Source organism: Quercus robur, chromosome 11 (assembly GCF_932294415.1).
Source record: "Quercus robur chromosome 11, dhQueRobu3.1, whole genome shotgun sequence".
Lineage (NCBI taxonomy): Eukaryota > Viridiplantae > Streptophyta > Magnoliopsida > Fagales > Fagaceae > Quercus > Quercus robur.
In genome coordinates this window covers 30,328,688-30,347,680 of record NC_065544.1, presented here as the reverse complement: position 1 = coordinate 30,347,680, position 18,993 = coordinate 30,328,688, and the positions used below count along the sequence as shown (strand labels likewise).

General features: G+C 31.3%; 2 protein-coding genes across 2 annotated transcripts; one reads left to right on the top strand and one right to left on the bottom strand.

The window, feature by feature from the left end:
- The first annotated feature begins 575 nt into the window (after positions 1 to 575).
- Positions 576 to 8,372, top strand: LOC126704936 (amino acid permease 1-like). The gene is made up of 7 exons (XM_050403916.1): positions 576 to 666; positions 841 to 1,074; positions 1,990 to 2,083; positions 3,326 to 3,540; positions 3,764 to 3,906; positions 7,024 to 7,251; positions 7,947 to 8,372. The coding sequence occupies exons 1-7, from the start codon at positions 576 to 578 to the stop codon at positions 8,370 to 8,372; spliced, it is 1,431 nt and encodes a 476-aa protein (XP_050259873.1).
- Positions 8,373 to 9,020: 648 nt separating this feature from the next.
- Positions 9,021 to 14,017, bottom strand: LOC126706140 (uncharacterized). The gene is made up of 4 exons (XM_050405440.1): positions 13,547 to 14,017; positions 10,985 to 11,214; positions 10,087 to 10,194; positions 9,021 to 9,413 (listed from the first exon to the last, which is right to left on the bottom strand). Exons 1-4 carry the CDS (start codon positions 13,755 to 13,757, stop codon positions 9,291 to 9,293), a joined length of 672 nt encoding a protein of 223 aa, XP_050261397.1. The 5' UTR covers positions 13,758 to 14,017; the 3' UTR covers positions 9,021 to 9,290.
- Positions 14,018 to 18,993: the final 4,976 nt, after the last annotated feature.

Genomic DNA, 18,993 nt, shown 5'->3' with positions numbered 1-18,993 from the left:
TGTCCCACTTTTCTTGCTCCACTCTATACTCCACTAATAAAAACTTGCCACATGTTCATCTAACTAATTAAATACTACCATTATTGACTTATTAATGCTACCATTAATTCCATTATTAATTAATGGTAGTAATTAATTAATTAGGTGAACATATGTCAAGTTTTTATTAGTGAAGTATAAAATGGAACAAGAAAAGTGGGACAAAAGAGTTTGATTTCATTCACCCTATCACACTCACACCTGCACCAAACGGCTGTAATTAATGCATACATTAAAGTAGTACATTTTTAAGTCATTAGTTTTTTTTTTTTTTTGAGAATATTAAATATTTTTAATACACATATTGAGAGAGGGGAAAAGGTTTTTCAAGAAACTTACAGTCTTATTTAGATAAAGCTCTCTAAAACTTTTTTTTTTTTTTTTTTTTCAGAAACAAAGCTGTCTAGAACTTAGGAGTAATACTTTATACATAATTTGTTTTCTTTTACCGCATTTTTCTCTAATCATTTCTTGCAAAACATATTGAGAGAAACATATCTCCAAAACATCTTTGACAGAGTCAGAGAAAGAGAGCTATGGAGACGCAGACTGCAGTTTCAAGCTTTGCCGTAGAATCTGGGGACATGAGTTCTAAGTTTGATGATGATGGACGCAAAAAACGAACTGGTATATATATATATATATATGTATGTATCTATTTTACTCTTTCTACACATAAAACTCTTTAAATTTCTTTCTTCCACACCCTCTCTCAAAAAATCAGTAAAGAAATTCCCTGATTTTTTTTATTGGGTTTCACTTCATTAATTTCTTTCTGGCATGGTTTTGATTTTGTTGAAGGAACTTTGATGACTGCAAGTGCACATATCATAACAGCCGTTATTGGGTCTGGAGTATTGGCTCTATCATGGGCCCTTGCTCAATTGGGATGGATTGCTGGGATTATTGCTCTCTTGATTTTCTCACTCATCACATTGCTTACTTGTATTCTACTCACTGACTGTTATAGGTCCCCTGACCCAATTACTGGGAGAAGAAATTACAATTACATGGAGGCTGTAAAGAACAACTTAGGTAAGAGATTGCTGACTTTTTGTCAATCGTCAATAATTATTTTATGCGTTTGATATATGCATTCTTTTTTCTCACATCACGTGCATCTCACAATTGCGTAACATGAGAAAGAAAATAACAATCGTGTAGCATGAGAGATAAAATGTGTATATTAAATATGGGTCATGTTAACAGGTGTTCTTAAGGCAATTGTTAATAAACTATATTAGGAAAATTTTGACACAACTTTTATAAAAATATATATATATATATATAAGTTGTCAACATAATAAATTGCTTTATCATTTTCTCATAAAAATATTTTTAAAAATAGTACATAAACTAATTCCCTTAGGACATTCGTTAACATTGTTAAATATATATTAGATGTATGAGATATTTATTAAATGTATATATTATGGAGATCTCATGTAATGTGAGAGGAAAGATGTATGATTTCTCGATGTTATGAGATACTTATCAGATGATATGTATACTTACTGACAATTTTTGGTCTCATGAACCTATTACATATACAAACCGTGTGATATGATGGGAAGAATACATTTATCCGATATTTTCTTTATCAATGTTGGTGTTGTTGCAAACACATCTTTTGATCACCGGAAAATTAAGATATAAGTTGAAACTGACTCATTTTCCCAATGATCTTGATATGATACAAATACCTTTTTTTTCAAAATTACTTACTAAAGCGGGTCATGTATGTGTAATTCTTAAATACTCCTGAAGTATGGAGAATTGTGCTTCCTTCTCTCATATTTATAGTGAGGTCTACTCATTAAATTCATGATAAAATCCACCATAAATGTTAGAGTAGAGAGCACAATTTCTCTATACTCTAGGAATACTTAAGAATTATCTATCATATACATCTTCGAGACTAATTCTCTCTCTCTCTCTCTCTCTCTCCAGGAGGAATCAAGTACAAGCTTTGTGCAGTATCTCAATATTCAAATCTTGTCGGAATATCTATTGGATACACAATCACTGCCGCTATTAGCATGGCGTAAGCTACCTAAAATCTTCCAAGCACATGCTTATTTCCTTAGCGATTTACTTTTCGTATTCAGGCCATTGAAATTTCTTTTCTTTTTCTTTCCTTCTTTTATTTATTTATTTTTTAAAAGAAAAAAGACCTCCATCTTTCCTTTCGGGGTAACTTGTACAACTAAAATGAAGTTGTATGAAATTCAAATCACAAAACACATACCTGCTCCTACATATATAGTTATGTAAACTTATGCTATATTTCTCCAAAAGGAGATATATTGCTATGTTTCTATTAGTTTTATGATAAAAAATGAATTTTAATTTGGTATTTATATAATAGCTATAATATATATTTAGTTTATTTTCATGTGTTATGAGATGTTTTTTACTTTATTGAAATTTCTAACCTCTTAAACATTTGAAAACTTCAATTACTACTCACAATTAATGCTAATAAACTTGTAAAATATAGTAAATGCCTAGCATATATAACAATTGGGTGACCCACAAATAACAAAGTATGTAATAGCCAATACTAATCAAGGATCATTCTAGGAAACCATGATTCCAATTAATCTCTCAAAAAGTTCGAGTTTCTTTTCAATTAACATCTCATATGACTTTGCACTCTTTTTTTTTTTTCTCAAAAAATAACACATTAAATACTTAAATTATGAAGAAATAAAATAGTTTAGTAGTCAAGAATTATGAAAATTAAGCATAATGAACACATAATCTGCAAATTGAATTATAGAAATTAGGTTGACAAAATCTAAAACTCGTAAACAATATTTTATTACTCTTAATAAAAAGGTATTTTATTTTAGATTTGAAAACAATCTTTTTTTAGCAACATGCCTTAAATATTAATGTATTAGAAATTTAGAACCACTAAAAATTGTAATGTAATCTTAATAATAATATTAAAAAAATTAAGTGGTTGTAAAATCTATTTGTAATCCTACTATTTTTTATGACTAACTATAATTTTTTTGATTTTTGATTTTTGATTTTAAGTTTCTTAAAAAGACTAGAAGGGCGATTCATTATTTTGGAAGCCAAACTCTTAAAATCTTCAATTTTGATAAAAAAAAAATATATATATATATATATTATATTATGGGGGCTAAGATAAATCCGTACGTCTTTGCCTTCCTTCATGTATTCTTGACTGTTTTGTGTGTGTTGTGAATATCTCATATCTGTATGATGCATTTAACTGTCACTTTTTTTGTTATTGTTATTGTTTTTAAACCAGGGCTGTCAAAAGATCGAACTGCTTTCACAAGAATGGTCATGAGGCGGGATGTCACACATCAAACAGTTCCTATATGATCATTTTTGGGGTCATTGAGATTATTCTGAGCCAAATACCTAATTTTCACGAGCTTGCAGGGCTCTCTTTCATCGCTTCAGTCATGTCCTTCACTTATTCTTTGATAGGCATTGGACTCTCTATTGCAAAAATAGCAGGTCAGCGATCGATAAAGCATATTTATAACACAAAAATCTATAGCATGAGTGTTTTCTGATTATGCTCCTAAGAAAACTAAGTGCTAATAGGGTATGATTTTTTATTCTCTTCTTGACAAAGAAAAAAGGTTAATCCCAAAAACCATTACTGCTTCAATTTGTGGGGACAAAGTAGCATGGTCTTTTATTATTATATCTTTTTGTATTCTATTCTATTTTGTAGAACGGAAAAATGGTTCGACAAGCATCGCTGGTGTGACTGTTGGAGTGGATGTGACAAGATCACAGAAAGTGTTTAACAGCTTACAGGCCCTTGGGAACATTGCCTTAGCATATTTTTTCTCCAACGTCCTCATTGAGATACAGGCAAGCCAATCTCTTAACATACAATCATTTTATGTTTGGAAAATACTAGGCTTTATAATTTTATGGAAAGAAAAGTAGTATATTTTGATAAAGAGTTGAAAGGCAATTTGGTAATTGCAAACTCACCCCCAACGGATATATCAAAAGCTCATGAACTTTTAACAAAATGGACCATCAGAGCTCCAAATATCAAACGTGCGTTCTCTTCACAAATATAAAACGCAACTTTTTCCAAAAAGTTGTGTTTTATACTAACCAAACACTATTTTTGGGTTGACTTTTTTGAAAACGCAACTTTTGAGCTTCAAAAGTTGAAGCAAACGGGTATTTATTCATTGATGCAGTTGGAGTATTTCTCTCCAACGTACAAATAAAGTACAAATTGAAAGATTTTCTAGAGTTGTAGCACTTTTCTTCAACTACATACATAATGTATATGTAAATATATTTTATGGGGTTGGGTAAAAGGACTGATCCCAGTTATTTTAATCAATTACTCAAGTTGATTAAATTATCAAATTATGAAAAGGTCCAATTAAATTGTGTTGGGAACAACCACCTTGCCAAAACTAAATTTCATGTAGTGGAAAAATAAATTACAACACAACAATATAATTAAGATGGGGAAAACTCTAATGTTAAAGGTCACCACACCTTGAAGAATCCACTAACAAAGATTGAGCTTACAAGTGCAAGGAATATATATAATTTTGAAGTGCCTATCTATAGTATAATCTACTGAGCTCCCCAAGCTTCGCTCTAACCCAGTTAGATTACTCTACTCAGTAAACTTCTTTATTATTCCACTTAATATCCAATTCGCTATGGACTTTACAAAAGATAGATTAATTTTATACAAAAGTAACTTGAATTGATAAAATTTTCATGTAAATATCAAATATTTTAAGAAATCTGCAGGGTTTTAATTCATAAAAACATTGGTTCTAATCAAAACTTTAAGAATAGTGTGGAAATTTCCACAAAGAACTAACACAATCAAATGTTTATGTTTGAAAACATATATCAAGCAAGTCCAAGAGAAAGCACGGAAAAATAAGAAACACACAAAAAAGCCCATTTAGTCATTTTCACAAACACTTCAATTGCACTCATTAATGTACCTGAAATTTCAACTCAAAGGAGTTACTTTTAACTTTCCCCTTCTCCCTTTCCTCTATGTTCCTAAACATCCAGGCATATTGTTAAAATGTTATTTATCAATCAACTACAAAAAATTAAATAAGAAAAAAGAAGAACAAATCATATTTCATTCAATTGATAACTTGAAATATTTAACAAATTCAAAAAAAAAAAAAAATGTAAAAAGATAGTTTGCAACATAAATGTTACGCATGCTTGGCTGAAAAAACAAATGTCTAAAAGAATTTAGTAGTGACAATGAAAAAAGTGAAAAGCAAGGCAACCTGTTATGTTACTAAAACAAAATCACTAAAACTATGAAAAGGAAGAAGAACTTTACTTTCTTTGTTTTTTGGATGACGTTAGAGAGAACTTTATTTTATTTTTATTTTTTTAAGAAGAAACTTCACTTAAATTAGTTGCTACAATAATCCTTATTATTAATTAAACTCCTATAGGCAACTAACCCCCCTGACCAGAACTAATAACCAAGTAATCCAGGAACTTTTCACGCTTGGCAAGCTAAATTATTTATCCTCATGCCCAAAAGGCAAAAAAAAAATCTGTATTATCCTTTTTGGCTTTCACTATCTAATATGATAAGGATGCATGACTTTACTAATTTATCTGTAGAAAAATCTTGTTTTAGTGTATATGCCCTTTGTGAGACTGACAAGTGGCCCCATATCTTATGAGGCCCACATGTCAATCCTAACCCACTACATACTTTCTCCTATCCATGGCATAGATCATATGGAAAATATTCTCAATTTTTCTCTTATCATCTCCAACCCTCTCAATCTCACTAACTCCACTATCTTCTCTCTCTTAATGTATATGAACTCTTTTGGCATGAATATTAAAGGTCTCAATGAAATGCTAGTATATTGACCACACTTAACTTTGATAATCTCATCTTTCTCACAAAAAAAAAAAAAAAATGATAATCTCAAGAATTTGGGTTCAAAAAAATTAGAGTAATGCTAGGGACACAATTAAATGTCATAGTAATATTACAACATTTTAAACTTAGCATGCCAACTCACACATGAGTTTCTTTAATCTCTAAATTAATTTTTTTTGTCTGCTAATATTAGAATTGTTGTGACATTTGTTGTAGAATAATCTTAGCCCCCAAACATAATCCCTACCCCTTTAAAAAAAATGAAAGTTCAAATAAAAATTATAATGAGTCCAAATAACATCAAAATAAGCCCCAAAAACAATAAGATTAGACCAAACAACAACAAATGAAAAAAATGTTCAACAAAAGCTCATTCAAAAAATAAAAATAAAAATCTTTTGAATAAAAACCTTAAAAATTCAGATTCGTAACTCGTTCAATTCATTCCATAAAAATAATTAAATAATCTCTAATAATTTCAATTTCCTAAAAATTGTACCAAAAGAGAGATTGTGGTAGTGAGTTCTCCTCGATGATGCTTAGTGGCTTGGCTCACAATTGAAAAATGTATCATCCATTGCTCTCTCTTACTTTCTCCATTTTTCTCTTCTCTATTATCATTTTAAACTCTTTCTTACTTTACTACTCTCAGCTTAGCATTCTCAATTCTCACTTAATTTCTCATTAGTCCAATTTTGCCCTTTTATTTTGTTTGAAGAAGGATATTGTAAAACTTCATGTATTTACATTTATTTTTTATATTGTCAATATATTCTAGTTATCTTTTTACTAGATTTTATATAATTTAAGTTTCTTAGTAACCACTCTAGAAAAAATTCCTAGAGTGGTCACTACTCATTTTATATATGGTATAAGGTAGTATAAGACAAGAAATCAAGTCCCACCAGTTTAGTTTGCATCACTTTGTGTTTGCGACCTTAAGTGACAAATATATATTGTACTAGTCATAGACCAGTAAACTCAATAAACTTTCATTCTGAAAATCAGTTCTTCCACTTTTAATTTTCCTGAATGTATCTAAATATTGGTGGCTAAACTTTCATAAATTGCAGGATACACTAAAATCAAGCCCACCGGAGAATCTAGTCATGAAAAAAGCTAGTGTCATTGGAGTCTCAATTACCTCAGTCTTTTACTTGTTGTGTGGAGGTTTGGGCTATGCAGCATTCGGGAATCTTGCACCTGGAAATTTTCTAACAGGATTTGGTTTTTACGAACCTTACTGGCTTGTTAACATAGCTAATATTTGCATTGTTGTCCATCTTGTTGGAGCTTACCAGGTAATTCTCAAAGATGACCAGCCTAGCTAACTAGAATCGATTATAAGCTATCTCGGATGGTGTTCAGTTTTTGTTAAGGTTACATAAATTATTGCCCAACTAGTGCAAACCTATTGTACATGCATATACTTATAGAACAAGCAAACTAATCTTAATTTTAATTTATGGTTAGTTTAAGGTTCTCTAATATGTAAACTCTACTTTGAATTCATTGTAAATACAATTCATATAACAATGACATAGCATCAACGGATAGTACAATTTGTCTAAAATAACTGATCACATCATGGAGCTAATCTTATGTTAGTATATACCACTTAAATGAAGTAAAATAAAAAATAAAAAAATTAAAGGAATATTATTCCATACATATGCAAGAAGGTATATAATTTTTCCATATGCATTATTTCTTTTATAAAATGTGTATAACACAAATGTATGAACTCCACATTCTAAATGAAATAGCATATTCATGGGTAACATGCATATTTTGGTGAACGAACTGCTTTATGTTGTAAACTTGTAATTAGATTGAAATTTATACTTTATTCAAATTTTTTATCATCATCGTCATCGTTATCTTCTTATTTTGTTTGTGGAAAGTAAGTTCTAACTATGCATGTAGGGTCTTCTACCTGTTCTTCATTTCTTTTCTTCTTTGGAAAGTAATTAAGTTGTTATTATGCAATGTATAGCTATTCTCCCAGCCAGTATACCAGCTTGTGGAAGATTGGTGCAAAAGACGGCGGCCAGAGAGTGATTTCATAGTAAAAGAACATCAAATTGTCATTCCATTTGTTGGAAATTTCAACATAAATTTCTTCCGGTGCATATGGAGAACAGTGTATGTGATATTTACAACTGTGATCGCAATGCTATTTCCAGTCTTCAACAGTGTTTTGGGTTTGATTGGAGCTGCCTCATTCTGGCCATTGACAGTGTATTTTCCAATAGAGATGTACATTTCACAGGCTAAAATCCGCAGTTTTTCTCTTAAATGGTTCGGGCTGAAGACATTGAGCTGGGTTTGCTTCATTGTAACTATTGTTGCTGCTGTTGCATCCATTCGAGGCATTATCATCGATCTCGGTCACTACAAGCCTTTCAAGTCTGTTTCCTAATTAGTGTGTGTGTGTGTGTGTGTGCGCGTGTGTGTGTGTTGGGGGGGCGGGTGGGGGTGGATAAGTGTGTTTGCCCTGGAGGAAGGATAGGAGTACATTGATAACTTGTCTAGGATTTATGGAATGAAACGCATGTTATTGGTTTTCTTACTATTTTCCAGAGAATGCATTACTGGGATTTGCTTTGATTATGTGTTTTGGAGCTCCGGATTTGATAGGTAACGATGCATTCTTAAGCTTAAAACACAATATATCTTTAACCAGTGGCAACAATCAAACACTATTAACCACTGAGCCAAGACTTTGATTGATGCAGACCTTCTAGTACAGTATATATTTATCTGGTTCAACTTAAAAGAAAAAAAGCTAATTGCCTTCTACCACATAAAACTTAAAACTAGTTGTGTTCTCAATGGAGTAAAAGTTAGTCTATGCTTACCACAGTTGATGATTCCCTCGTCCTTTTTATTTAGAGAAGATAAATAATAGGGGGCATGTGCCTCAAAAGACTAAAGTCACTCATTTTTTAAAGTGAGGGACTAAATTAATGAACCCTTTGATCGGATTATATGTCCTCATGGTCGGAGATTAACAGCCATGAAAGAAGATTTCTTGCAAACACAAGCAGAAAGAGAACCTGGCCGAAAATAAGTCAGTAAAAAGCCATTTACTACTAGTAATAAGGTTCTTTGGAATTTAAACCATTCAGGGCCTTTAACACAACAAATTTGGCATGCAGATATAGATAATGGCGTGCAAGACACTTCCCCAACATAAAATTAACATGAAAGCTACTTTACTAATGTGAGGATTTATACAGGCAAAGAAAAAAAAAAAAAGAAGAAGCTAGGTGATTAAGCCACAGAAACACATAATTCGTGTTTTCAGAAGCTGTTGAATGCGAAAATATTGTCTCCTTTAATTTATACGAGGGGCAGTCTGCGAAATTCTTTCTTCTTCCAGAAGTGCGTATGGATCAATATATTGTGGTGGAGAAATAGGTGTGCTGCTTCCATCATGGACAAAGGTTGATCCAAAATACTGTCAGAGGTGAGGAAAATTTAGCTTTCAAAAAATGCCAAGCCTCATAAACAAGTACATAACGAAATAATGAAAAGACTCAAAACTTTCTTGCTCTGTCTCATGTGTGCATTACAAGCAGCAATGATTTAAACTAATACAAAGCAGTAGAGTACGGCCAACAGGTCATAAATGATGACAAGAAAAATCTCTCTTATTGTTCCTTTTTTTTTCTTTTTTTTTTATTATTATTCGTTCAAGGATCTACATCTCTCGAAATCTCACCAATCTAATCTGATCTTGTAATAGAAAAATATCCCTATGTTTTGTCTATTTTTTCATTTTCAGTGACATATGCTGAGTTGGTCTAACCCCTTTTAGTTCTATAAAAATGAAGCTAGTTGTGGAAAAATAAAAATCCCAGAAATTAATCTATAGCAAAACCATAACAGAAACACTCGTTCAAAACAGCTACTTCCTATATGATCTTGCAAATTTCATACTTCTGATGACCCCATTTTTTACCCCTTACCAAATGATTACATGTTTCAAATTTCTGTAATAACATCAAACTTTAAAATAGTAAAGCCAAGCAAAACGTTAAGATGCTTAACATTGTCTGGAATACAATTAGTGTCTAGCTAACAGAAACAACATAAGAACATTCACATATCAAGGTCAAGAGAGAACTTACAAGGTAGAGAGCTGTAAAGAATGCAATGGTTATTAGGATCAATGGCCAAAATGCTAAGAAGAATGTTCCTCCAGTTGTTAACAGAAGTTTAGCCCGAGGAATTAACCCCTGGAACAAACAAAGATGGTCAATTGCCTTTTACGATGTGTCCATGCCACAAACACAAAGCAAAAGAACTCTAAGATTTAAGTCCACTCTAATAAATCAGAGGACCACTACTATTATATTTAATTTATTGGAAAAGAAACAAATATATCAACCAAATATTGCTTACAATTTCATTAAAATTTTAATCGATTACCATCTCTTTATATCTGATGTTATGAAAACTACCCAGCCTCTTATTCAAGGGTAACTAACATATTATGAGGATCACATGACATATGAAAATTATGAATCAATCATTAATTATATTCAAAATAAAAAAGACCAATTCAAGAAACCCAGTTCCAAAGAGTAAGCACAGTTTTGGTTAACTTAAGTGCAGATTAAACAAAAGGTTTTGACAATTTTATAATGTATTTTGTATGTTAATGATGAATACTCTACCAAGGATAAAAGAGGTGGGATAAACTTAGTTCAAGAAAAGTATTACTCTAAAATCATGTACTAATTGCTACTCGTAATTAAGTTTCTGTTCCTTCTTTTGTTCTTCTTTCCTTTTAGTCTCCATTAAAGAATGTTTGACTCAGTGTCCTAAGCCCACTCTTGAATTTTTTAAGTAAACGATAGTTTCTTCCATATGCTGATCTTCATGAGTTCCAGAGTATAAAGAATTTAAAGAATATACAACAGGACTGTGACTTCAAGCCTGAGACAGACTGACACAAGACAGTCCCAATGAAATCATTCGGCTAAGAGTATTAATTAATTAATAGAAAAAGGTAAATGTGTCAACCTCAAGGCCTTCACTGTTCAATGCCATGGAGCGCTCCCTTTGATTAGATAGGCTTTTCTCAAGTTCAGTTGAGACTGCATTTCTATTTGAAAATCCTCTATCCTCTTCCTCCAAGTTTATCTCATTCTCCGGCCCATAGTTGTTCCTTTTTTTTTCTTCAAGCAGCGAAGTTGGAGTCATACCCCTCCTCCTCAGTTCCTTCATAAATAACGATTCAGCAGGTTCTTCACCTGAAAAACATTGACTAAAGGTGAAATTAACTCAGAGGATAATTATAATATTACCAAGGTGTGGCAGGACAAAAAATTACAAATGAATACCTCATATAGCTCAAATATATTGTCCTACACCCATCAATGAAGCTATAAGATATTCCAGCATCTTCAAAAACCAAAATCCCTAGAGGCATTTACTAATCCCAAGGCATTTATATATGCCTTTATGCTATGAAATTTAGGCAGGAGGTCTCATTAGTAATATGCCTCACAAGCAAATTTGATCAAAAGTGAGCCTATCATGTATTTTAGATGCTTTTAGGAATTGAAGTGAGGTGTATGCCTCATTGACTAACTTTTCTACAAGCGTTATAAATGATTAAATATCATAGATGATTAAAACCATGTTCATCTTCCTTTTTCTATATATGAATCATGCTTTGCCTCCTTTAGTAACTCCAAATCCGCAATCATACGAAAATCATTTCATTGAATCATGACAATATGCTCTAAAGATGTTCAAAAACAGAGAAATTTTGTTTTCATGTTATTTTCAATTATTGCTAGGACTCTCTCTCTCACTCATGAAAAACCTAATATATTAGTAAACTACCTATGCTTTAGATTTTTTTTTTTTTTAATATATATATATATATATATATTTAAAAATAGCAAAACAAATTAAATTGTCAAATTGGGTGTTTCACAAATTTTACTTTCTGCTTCCCTGGGGGAGTTTAACTTACCCAAAAAAAAAAAATAAATAACATAGAAGAGGGTTAAAAAAAAAGGAACAAGGGCTATAACATTCTTCACATCAATATCATTTATAGAAACATACTTCCTGAAAGCACCAAGAACAAAAACTTGAGTTTACTTTAATCATATATAGTATGTTTCACCAAGAATTTCCTAGTCCTTACTTTTAGGAATAACTATGGAATTGCTACCTCTTTATTTAGCACAATTAATATACCTCAACTCCATCTTTGTACTCAGATAATCTTCTTTCCGTTAAAAACTAATATTAAAGAAAATTTGCTAACTCTGCGTTTATCAATCATCATATCCTATGAATTGACACACAGCCACCCTATCTCATACAAATCAAAGACTCAGCCTTTCCTTGACAGATAGCTCACATCTAGACAAATACAATCATCATCATTATTCTTTTCTGACAAATCACTTTGGTGGATGTGCTCTTCCTTGTGCATATTTCTTCCTTTTTCACACAGGTTTCATGTTCCTATAAATCTCACAAACTAATGACTGCTTCATTTGTTTCTTAAAAAGCAACAAAGCAAAATTCCAAAATCGTTATATATATATATATCAAACCCAATGTTTTCATTTGAGATGATAAAATTGATCTCTGTCACTGTCATGGTAGTTGTGTATATAACAATGGTTAGTTATGAATACTTACAAAAATAAAAATAAAAAACCATTTGGGATAAACAGAGACAAACAGAGAGCTGTGATGAAAAGCTTTTACTGCGGGAAGCATTCCGGTCCACATTAGATGTCGCAAGCAGTTACAAAATATTAAAAAATTCCCAACAGAAGACTCGAATTCCACATATAGATATAGTTTTCACCACTAAGAAAAATCAAAATTTCTTAACTTGGTAAAGAACATGCCACCATTTCAAATTGCTATGGATCAAATTAGAATACGATAATAGGTCCAAGGTGTCTAACCATTGTGTTACGAATTCACCTAAAATTCTTTCCTTTTCTCACACTATTTCTTTCTAATTTCTGCTTTGAAAATTACCCCCCTCCCCCCATTTTTTTTTTTTTTTTTTTGGTTCCTTTCACGTTATTTTCAACAACCAAAGTAAAATTAAAGAACTTCAACACAACCAAACAGTGTTACAATTGTGGATTCAAGTTAGTTGAACTAGTAAAGTCTCTTGTCCTTGCATAAGGGACTTGGATTCAAATCCCATCTACATCAAAAACCAATTGGTGACTTGGGCTGATAACAATCATCATGGAATGAATGTCGTAGGTTCAAATCCTACTATCTATCAAAAAACAGCACTTCAATTAATTTCCAAAATCGTTGACAAAACACAAGGAAATTAAAGCCTTTACAAACTTCACTTCCAACTAACTTTTCCATATTAGTTTAACCAACATAACGGAAAACATGAGTTTGGAAACGCAAACTCAATTTCCTTTTATGTTCTCTTTCTTCAGTTTTTTCATAGCCAAACAGAGACTTAGAACTTTCCTCTCTAATAAAAAAAGAAAAAGAAAAAGAGAAAGAGAAAATACCCATATCAGAGAAAACGTAAAAAGCAGGAAAAGGAAGAAGAGTAAGTATAAAGAAGCTTGCCATTATTGCTCTGGTTGTCGGTATCTCGACCTTCACAACAGACCCTAAAGCTTCTGTTGGTGTAGTAGTATCCTGAATTCCTAGAAATAGAAGAAGCAAACCTCAGGACCCTTTTCCTGGAATCCGATTCCCGGAAAACCCAGCTGGATTTTCCAGGATGGGAAGTGGAAATCGAAGTGAAAGTGGGTTTCAGAAGCTGTAGAGAGGCCATTTGGAAAAAATAAAAATAAAAAAATTGTGGCAGAGACAGTGAAAGTGAGAGAGAAATTTATAAGCGAAATTTCATTGAGAGAGAGTGTGTGTGATATTTGTGAAATAATATTATTAAAAAATGGAAATGGGTTCGAGAGGAAAAGCAGAGCAAAGCAAATATGTCTCTATAGATAGAGAGTAAAGAAGGAGAAGAAGATGCAAGAAACATAGAGAGAAAGAAGCGCGGAGTTGGCTTATTTTAGTGTCGGGGTTGTGTTCGTGGCTAACGTGCACGTGTAGTGGAGATAAGTTGCGGTTGGAGTTTACTTAAAGAGTGTGTGTTTAGAATTAGCGGTGACGTCGAGCAAGACGCAAAGTTATCAATTCCGTCCCGTTCTCCCTCTTCGGGTTAATTATCTACGAAGCATCTATATTCCATATTGACTTAAATTTTGATTCATTCTGTCTATTTTGATATGTTATATTAGATTCCGTTTGGTATGTGAATAAATCATTAACTTATTATTATTATATTCTTTAATGTTCTTGTTGTTTGAGTTTATTAACTATGAATCATCGATATTTCATCTCTGATCTAAATTTTGATCTAATTTATCCATTTCGGTCTATTCATTAAATTTCGGACGATATTGAGATTTTGACTTGTATGTAAATAAATCACTAAATTCTTCTTCTTTTTTCCTTGAACAAATTACAAGTTACTTATCTGTGGTTTGACCAAAATTTAAGTTATCTACTTGTGGTTTAAAATTTGGCACTTTGCCCACCTGAGATTTGTTCTGTTAAAGGTCTGTTACCCACCTATGACTTTCTCCATTACAAACATAAAAAACATAACAAAATTTTAAAAAATAAGATCAAAAGCTGGCCTTTTGAAATTTAGAAGCTTGCTCAAGAATTTCAATGGAACACATAAATTGGCATTTTAGACTTGTAAGATGATGTTTTATTCTCTCTCTATCATATATTCATATCAATTTGTACCAATAGGACATTTCTATCTTGCCGTTTGTCACTGGACCCACTGCACATAAATTGGCATTTTAGACTTGTAAGATGATGTTTTATTCTCTCTCTATCATATATTCATATCAATTTGTACCAATAGGACATTTCTATCTTGCCGTTTGTCACTGGACCCACCACCATAGGCAGTTCTTCCTTGTCAATTTCACTTTGAGGCACTTTTGTATTCTCTAATCTAAACAAAGCCCATGACCTCAAGCTTTCCCTCTCTATCTATGATTTCTGTTTCATTGATCTGGCATTTGAAGGTTTAATGGTTGCGCATGAAGGCTTTAGTTGTTGAAGATGTGCTATGTGAAGATCGAGTTGGAATATTTTGGGTTCTATTTGGGTGTTCTAATTTTGGATAATAATTTATGGTACAAAACACAGACATAAATAAATAAAAAAATAAAATAAAAAAATTCTGATGTTGTTCTATTCACAACATTTTAGCTCAAATCTTCAAAAATATTTCATCTTTCTTTCATCTGTTTTTGGGAAAGAGAAACATAGAGAGTTCAAAGATATACGGATACCCATCACATTTACAACTCACAAGACCCCTCACCCACCACCAAACCAGAAATATATAGTTCAATATTCTTCACATTCACTAGCTGTGAAGAACCCATTAACCAGCCAAAAGCCAAGTCAAATCCATAAATGCTGTTCAGTTCACAATGCTACTTCTGTCTGCTAAGTAACTTTAGAACTCACTTTCACTTTTTCTTTTTCTTTTCGTTTGACTAGACGATGTAAAAAGCTTGGATTTTTCAAGTGGGTTTGTTGACAGATAAAATGGACAGTACTGGGAATTTTGAAGTGGATTTGTTGTTTTGTTGATAGAAAGATTGAAGGAGGAAGGAACAGAGAGGTGGGTTGGGGTTTCATGTTTTAGGTTTCATTGTTCTTCACTAATTTCATCCAATTTTCCATTTATTATCTCTCGTTAGTGATTATTCTTTGTGTTTGGCTAATTTTGTTGTGTTGTTATTCTAATTTGTATGCAAGATTAGTGGGTTTTAGATATGTATAATCGTTTGTGGAGAGTCTTAGCAAGAGCTCAGTTGGATAATTTTTGTGTTCCAAAGTTCTTGAGCAAGTTTCTAAATTTTTAAAAAGCCACCTTTTGATCTTATTTTTTAAAATTTTGTTATGTTTTTTAAGTTTGTAACAGAGAAAGTCCATAGGTGGGTAACGGACTCCTAATGGAGCAAACCTCAGGTGGATAAAGTGTCAAATTCTAAACCACAGGTAGGCAACTTAAATTTTAGTCAAACCACAAGTAGGTAAATTGTAATTTACCCTTTTTCCTTCCTTCTTGTTCTGGTTTATTAATTATGAATCACTGATAGTCCATCTTTAACCTAAATTTTGATTTATTTTATCCATTTCAGTCTATTCCATTAAATTTCGATCAATATTATGATTCCAACCAATATGTGAATAAGTCACTAACTTTTTTTTTCCTTTCCTTCTTATTCCCCTTGTTCCAATCAATTAACCATGAATCACCCATATTCCATCTCGATCTAAATTTCAATTCATTCTATCTAATTTGGTATGTTTTATTATATTCTGGTTGGTGTTGGTGAGTGGTCGGTATGCGAATTAATCACTAACTTATTTTTGTATTTCTTTCATGTTTTCATTGTTTCAATTTATTAACTACAAATCACCAATATTCCATCTCTAACCTAAATTTCAATCTATTCCAATCCATTTCCGTGTATTCCATTAAATTTCGGTCCATATTGTGATCGACCAATATATAAATAAATCACTAAATTATGTTTTCTTGAATTCCTAGAAGTTGAAGAAGAAAACCTCAGAACCCTTTTCTTGGAATCCGATTCCCAGAAAATCCAACTAAATTTTCTAGGATGAGAAGTGGAAATCGAAATGAAAGTGAGTTTCAAAAGCTGTAGAAAGGCCATTTGGAAAATTTTGGCAGAGACAGTGAAAGTAATAGAGACATTAAAAGAGATTTCATTTATATGTGTGAAATAGTATTATAAAATGGAAATGAGTTTGAGAGGAAAAGAAAAGCATAGCAAAGCAAATGTGTCTCCATATATATATATATATATATATATATATCATTTTTATTATGAAGGAGAGTAAAGAAGAAGAAGAAGCAAGAAATAACGAGAAACGCGTAGTTGCCATATGTTAGTGTCGGAGTATTGTTATTGGCTAACATGCACATGGAGATTCATTTGTAGCTACAAGTTGAAGTTAGAGTTTATTTAAGAGTGTGTGTTTAGGATGTTGGTGACGTTGTACAAGGGGCAAAGTGATCATATCTGTCTCGCTCTCGCTCTTTTGGTAATTAACTACAAACCACATATATTCCATCATGACCTAAATTTTGATCAATTCTATCCATTTTGGTATGTTCTATTAGATTCTAGTCGGTATGTCAATAAATCACTAACTTATTTATTATTTCCATAATGTTCTTGTTGTTTTGGTTTATTAACTATGAATCATTGATATTTCATCATTGACCTAAGTTTCTATCTATTTTATCAATTTTGGTCTATTCCATTAAATTTTGGCTAATATTGTGATTTTGACCGGTATGTGAATAAATCACTAACTTTTTTTTCTCTCCTTCTTGTTCTTGTTGTTCCGATTTATTAACTACAAATCACTTATATTTCATCTTTGTCTTAAATTTTGATCTATTTTATCCATTTCAGTCTATTCCATTAAATTTTGGTAGATGTTGTGATTCCAACTAGTATGTGAATAAATCACTAACTTTTTTTTTCTTTCTTTCTCAGGCTCCCTATTCTAGTCAATTAACTACGAATCACTCATATTTCATCTCAACCTAAATTTTGATCCAATCTATCCATTTTGGTATGTTTTATTAGATTCCAATCGGTGTTGTGATTCTAATAGGTATGTGTATAAATCACTAACTTATTTTTTTTCTTTCCCTCTTGTTCTTGTTGTTTTGATTATCAACTATGAATCATCAATATTCCATCTCTAACTTAAATTTGGATCTATTTTGGTCTATTCTATTAAATTTCAATAGATATTGTGATTCCAATTAGTTTGTGAATAAAAAACTAACTTATTTTTTCTTTCCTACATGTTCTTGTTGTTTTGGTTTATTAACTACGAATCACCAATATTCCATTGTTGACCTAAATTTTGATCTATTTTATCAATTTCGGTCTATTCCATTAAATTTCAATCAATATTGTGATTCCGACTAGTATATGAATAAACACTAACATATTTTTTCTTTCCTTCTTGTTCTCCCTATTCCGATCAATTAGCTACAAATCACCCATATTCCACCTCAACCTAAATTTCAATTCATTGTATCCATTTTGGCATATTTTATTAGATTCTGGTAAATGTTGTGATTCTGATTGGTATGTGAATAAATCACTGTACCACCACTGGGGTAACTTTTTTTTCCCTTCATGTTCTTGTTGTTCCAATTTATTAACTACGAATCACCAAAATTCCATCTCTAACCTAAATTTCAATTGATTTTTATCCATTTTGGTCTATTCAATTAAATTTTGGTCAATATTGTAATTCTGACCAGTGTTTGAATAAACCACTAACATATTTTTTTTTTCTTTCCTTCTTGTTCTCCCTGTTACGATCAATTAACTACAAATCACATATATTCTAGTTGTTTGTGATTTTCACTAATTTTCAATTAATATTATGATTCCGACTCGTAGATGAACAAATCATTAACTTTTTATTTCTATCCTTTTCCCCCTACTTGTTATGCAATAATAATGTTAATACATTTATACTCTTTCAAATTAAGTCTTTATATATTTCATAAAAATAAAATAAAATTATGCATAAATATAAAGAAAAACACACAACAAATAATGAATTTGTAAGTACAAATAAAAAATAAAATAAAAAACTTCTAAGTGTGTTTTTATTTTTGAAAGATGTGCATTATGTCTCATTAATCAATATTTAAATTGTCCCACATTGCTAAAAAAAAGTATGTTGTATATTATATACCTTATCCCACTATTCCTTAAAAGTTGCCATGACTTTTGAGTGAAATTTGTAGTGCGCTTTTATGTTAGAATCTCATTTTTTCTTTCTTTTGTGTGTGTTTGTTTGTTAAAAAAAAAAAAAAATAAAAAATAAAAGACTTTTTTGTTAAAAAAAAAAAAAAAAAAAAACCCTTAAGTGTGTCCTTAGGCAGAACTCTAATTCAATTATAA

Bases quoted from the DNA above. Each gene is read 5' to 3' on its own strand.
- LOC126704936 (XM_050403916.1), top strand. From the start codon at position 576: ATGGAGACGCAGACTGCAGTTTCAAGCTTTGCCGTAGAATCTGGGGAC. The intron at 667-840 runs GTATATATATAT...ATTTTGTTGAAG, and splicing joins TGGACGCAAAAAACGAACTG to GAACTTTGATGACTGCAAGT. The intron at 1,075-1,989 runs GTAAGAGATTGC...CTCTCTCTCCAG, and splicing joins GGCTGTAAAGAACAACTTAG to GAGGAATCAAGTACAAGCTT.
- LOC126706140 (XM_050405440.1), bottom strand. From the start codon at position 13,757: ATGGCCTCTCTACAGCTTCTGAAACCCACTTTCACTTCGATTTCCACT. The intron at 11,215-13,546 runs GCAAGCTTCTTT...AATGTTTTTCAG, and splicing joins CGACAACCAGAGCAATAATG to GTGAAGAACCTGCTGAATCG. The intron at 10,195-10,984 runs GTTGACACATTT...TGTTTGTTCCAG, and splicing joins TGAACAGTGAAGGCCTTGAG to GGGTTAATTCCTCGGGCTAA.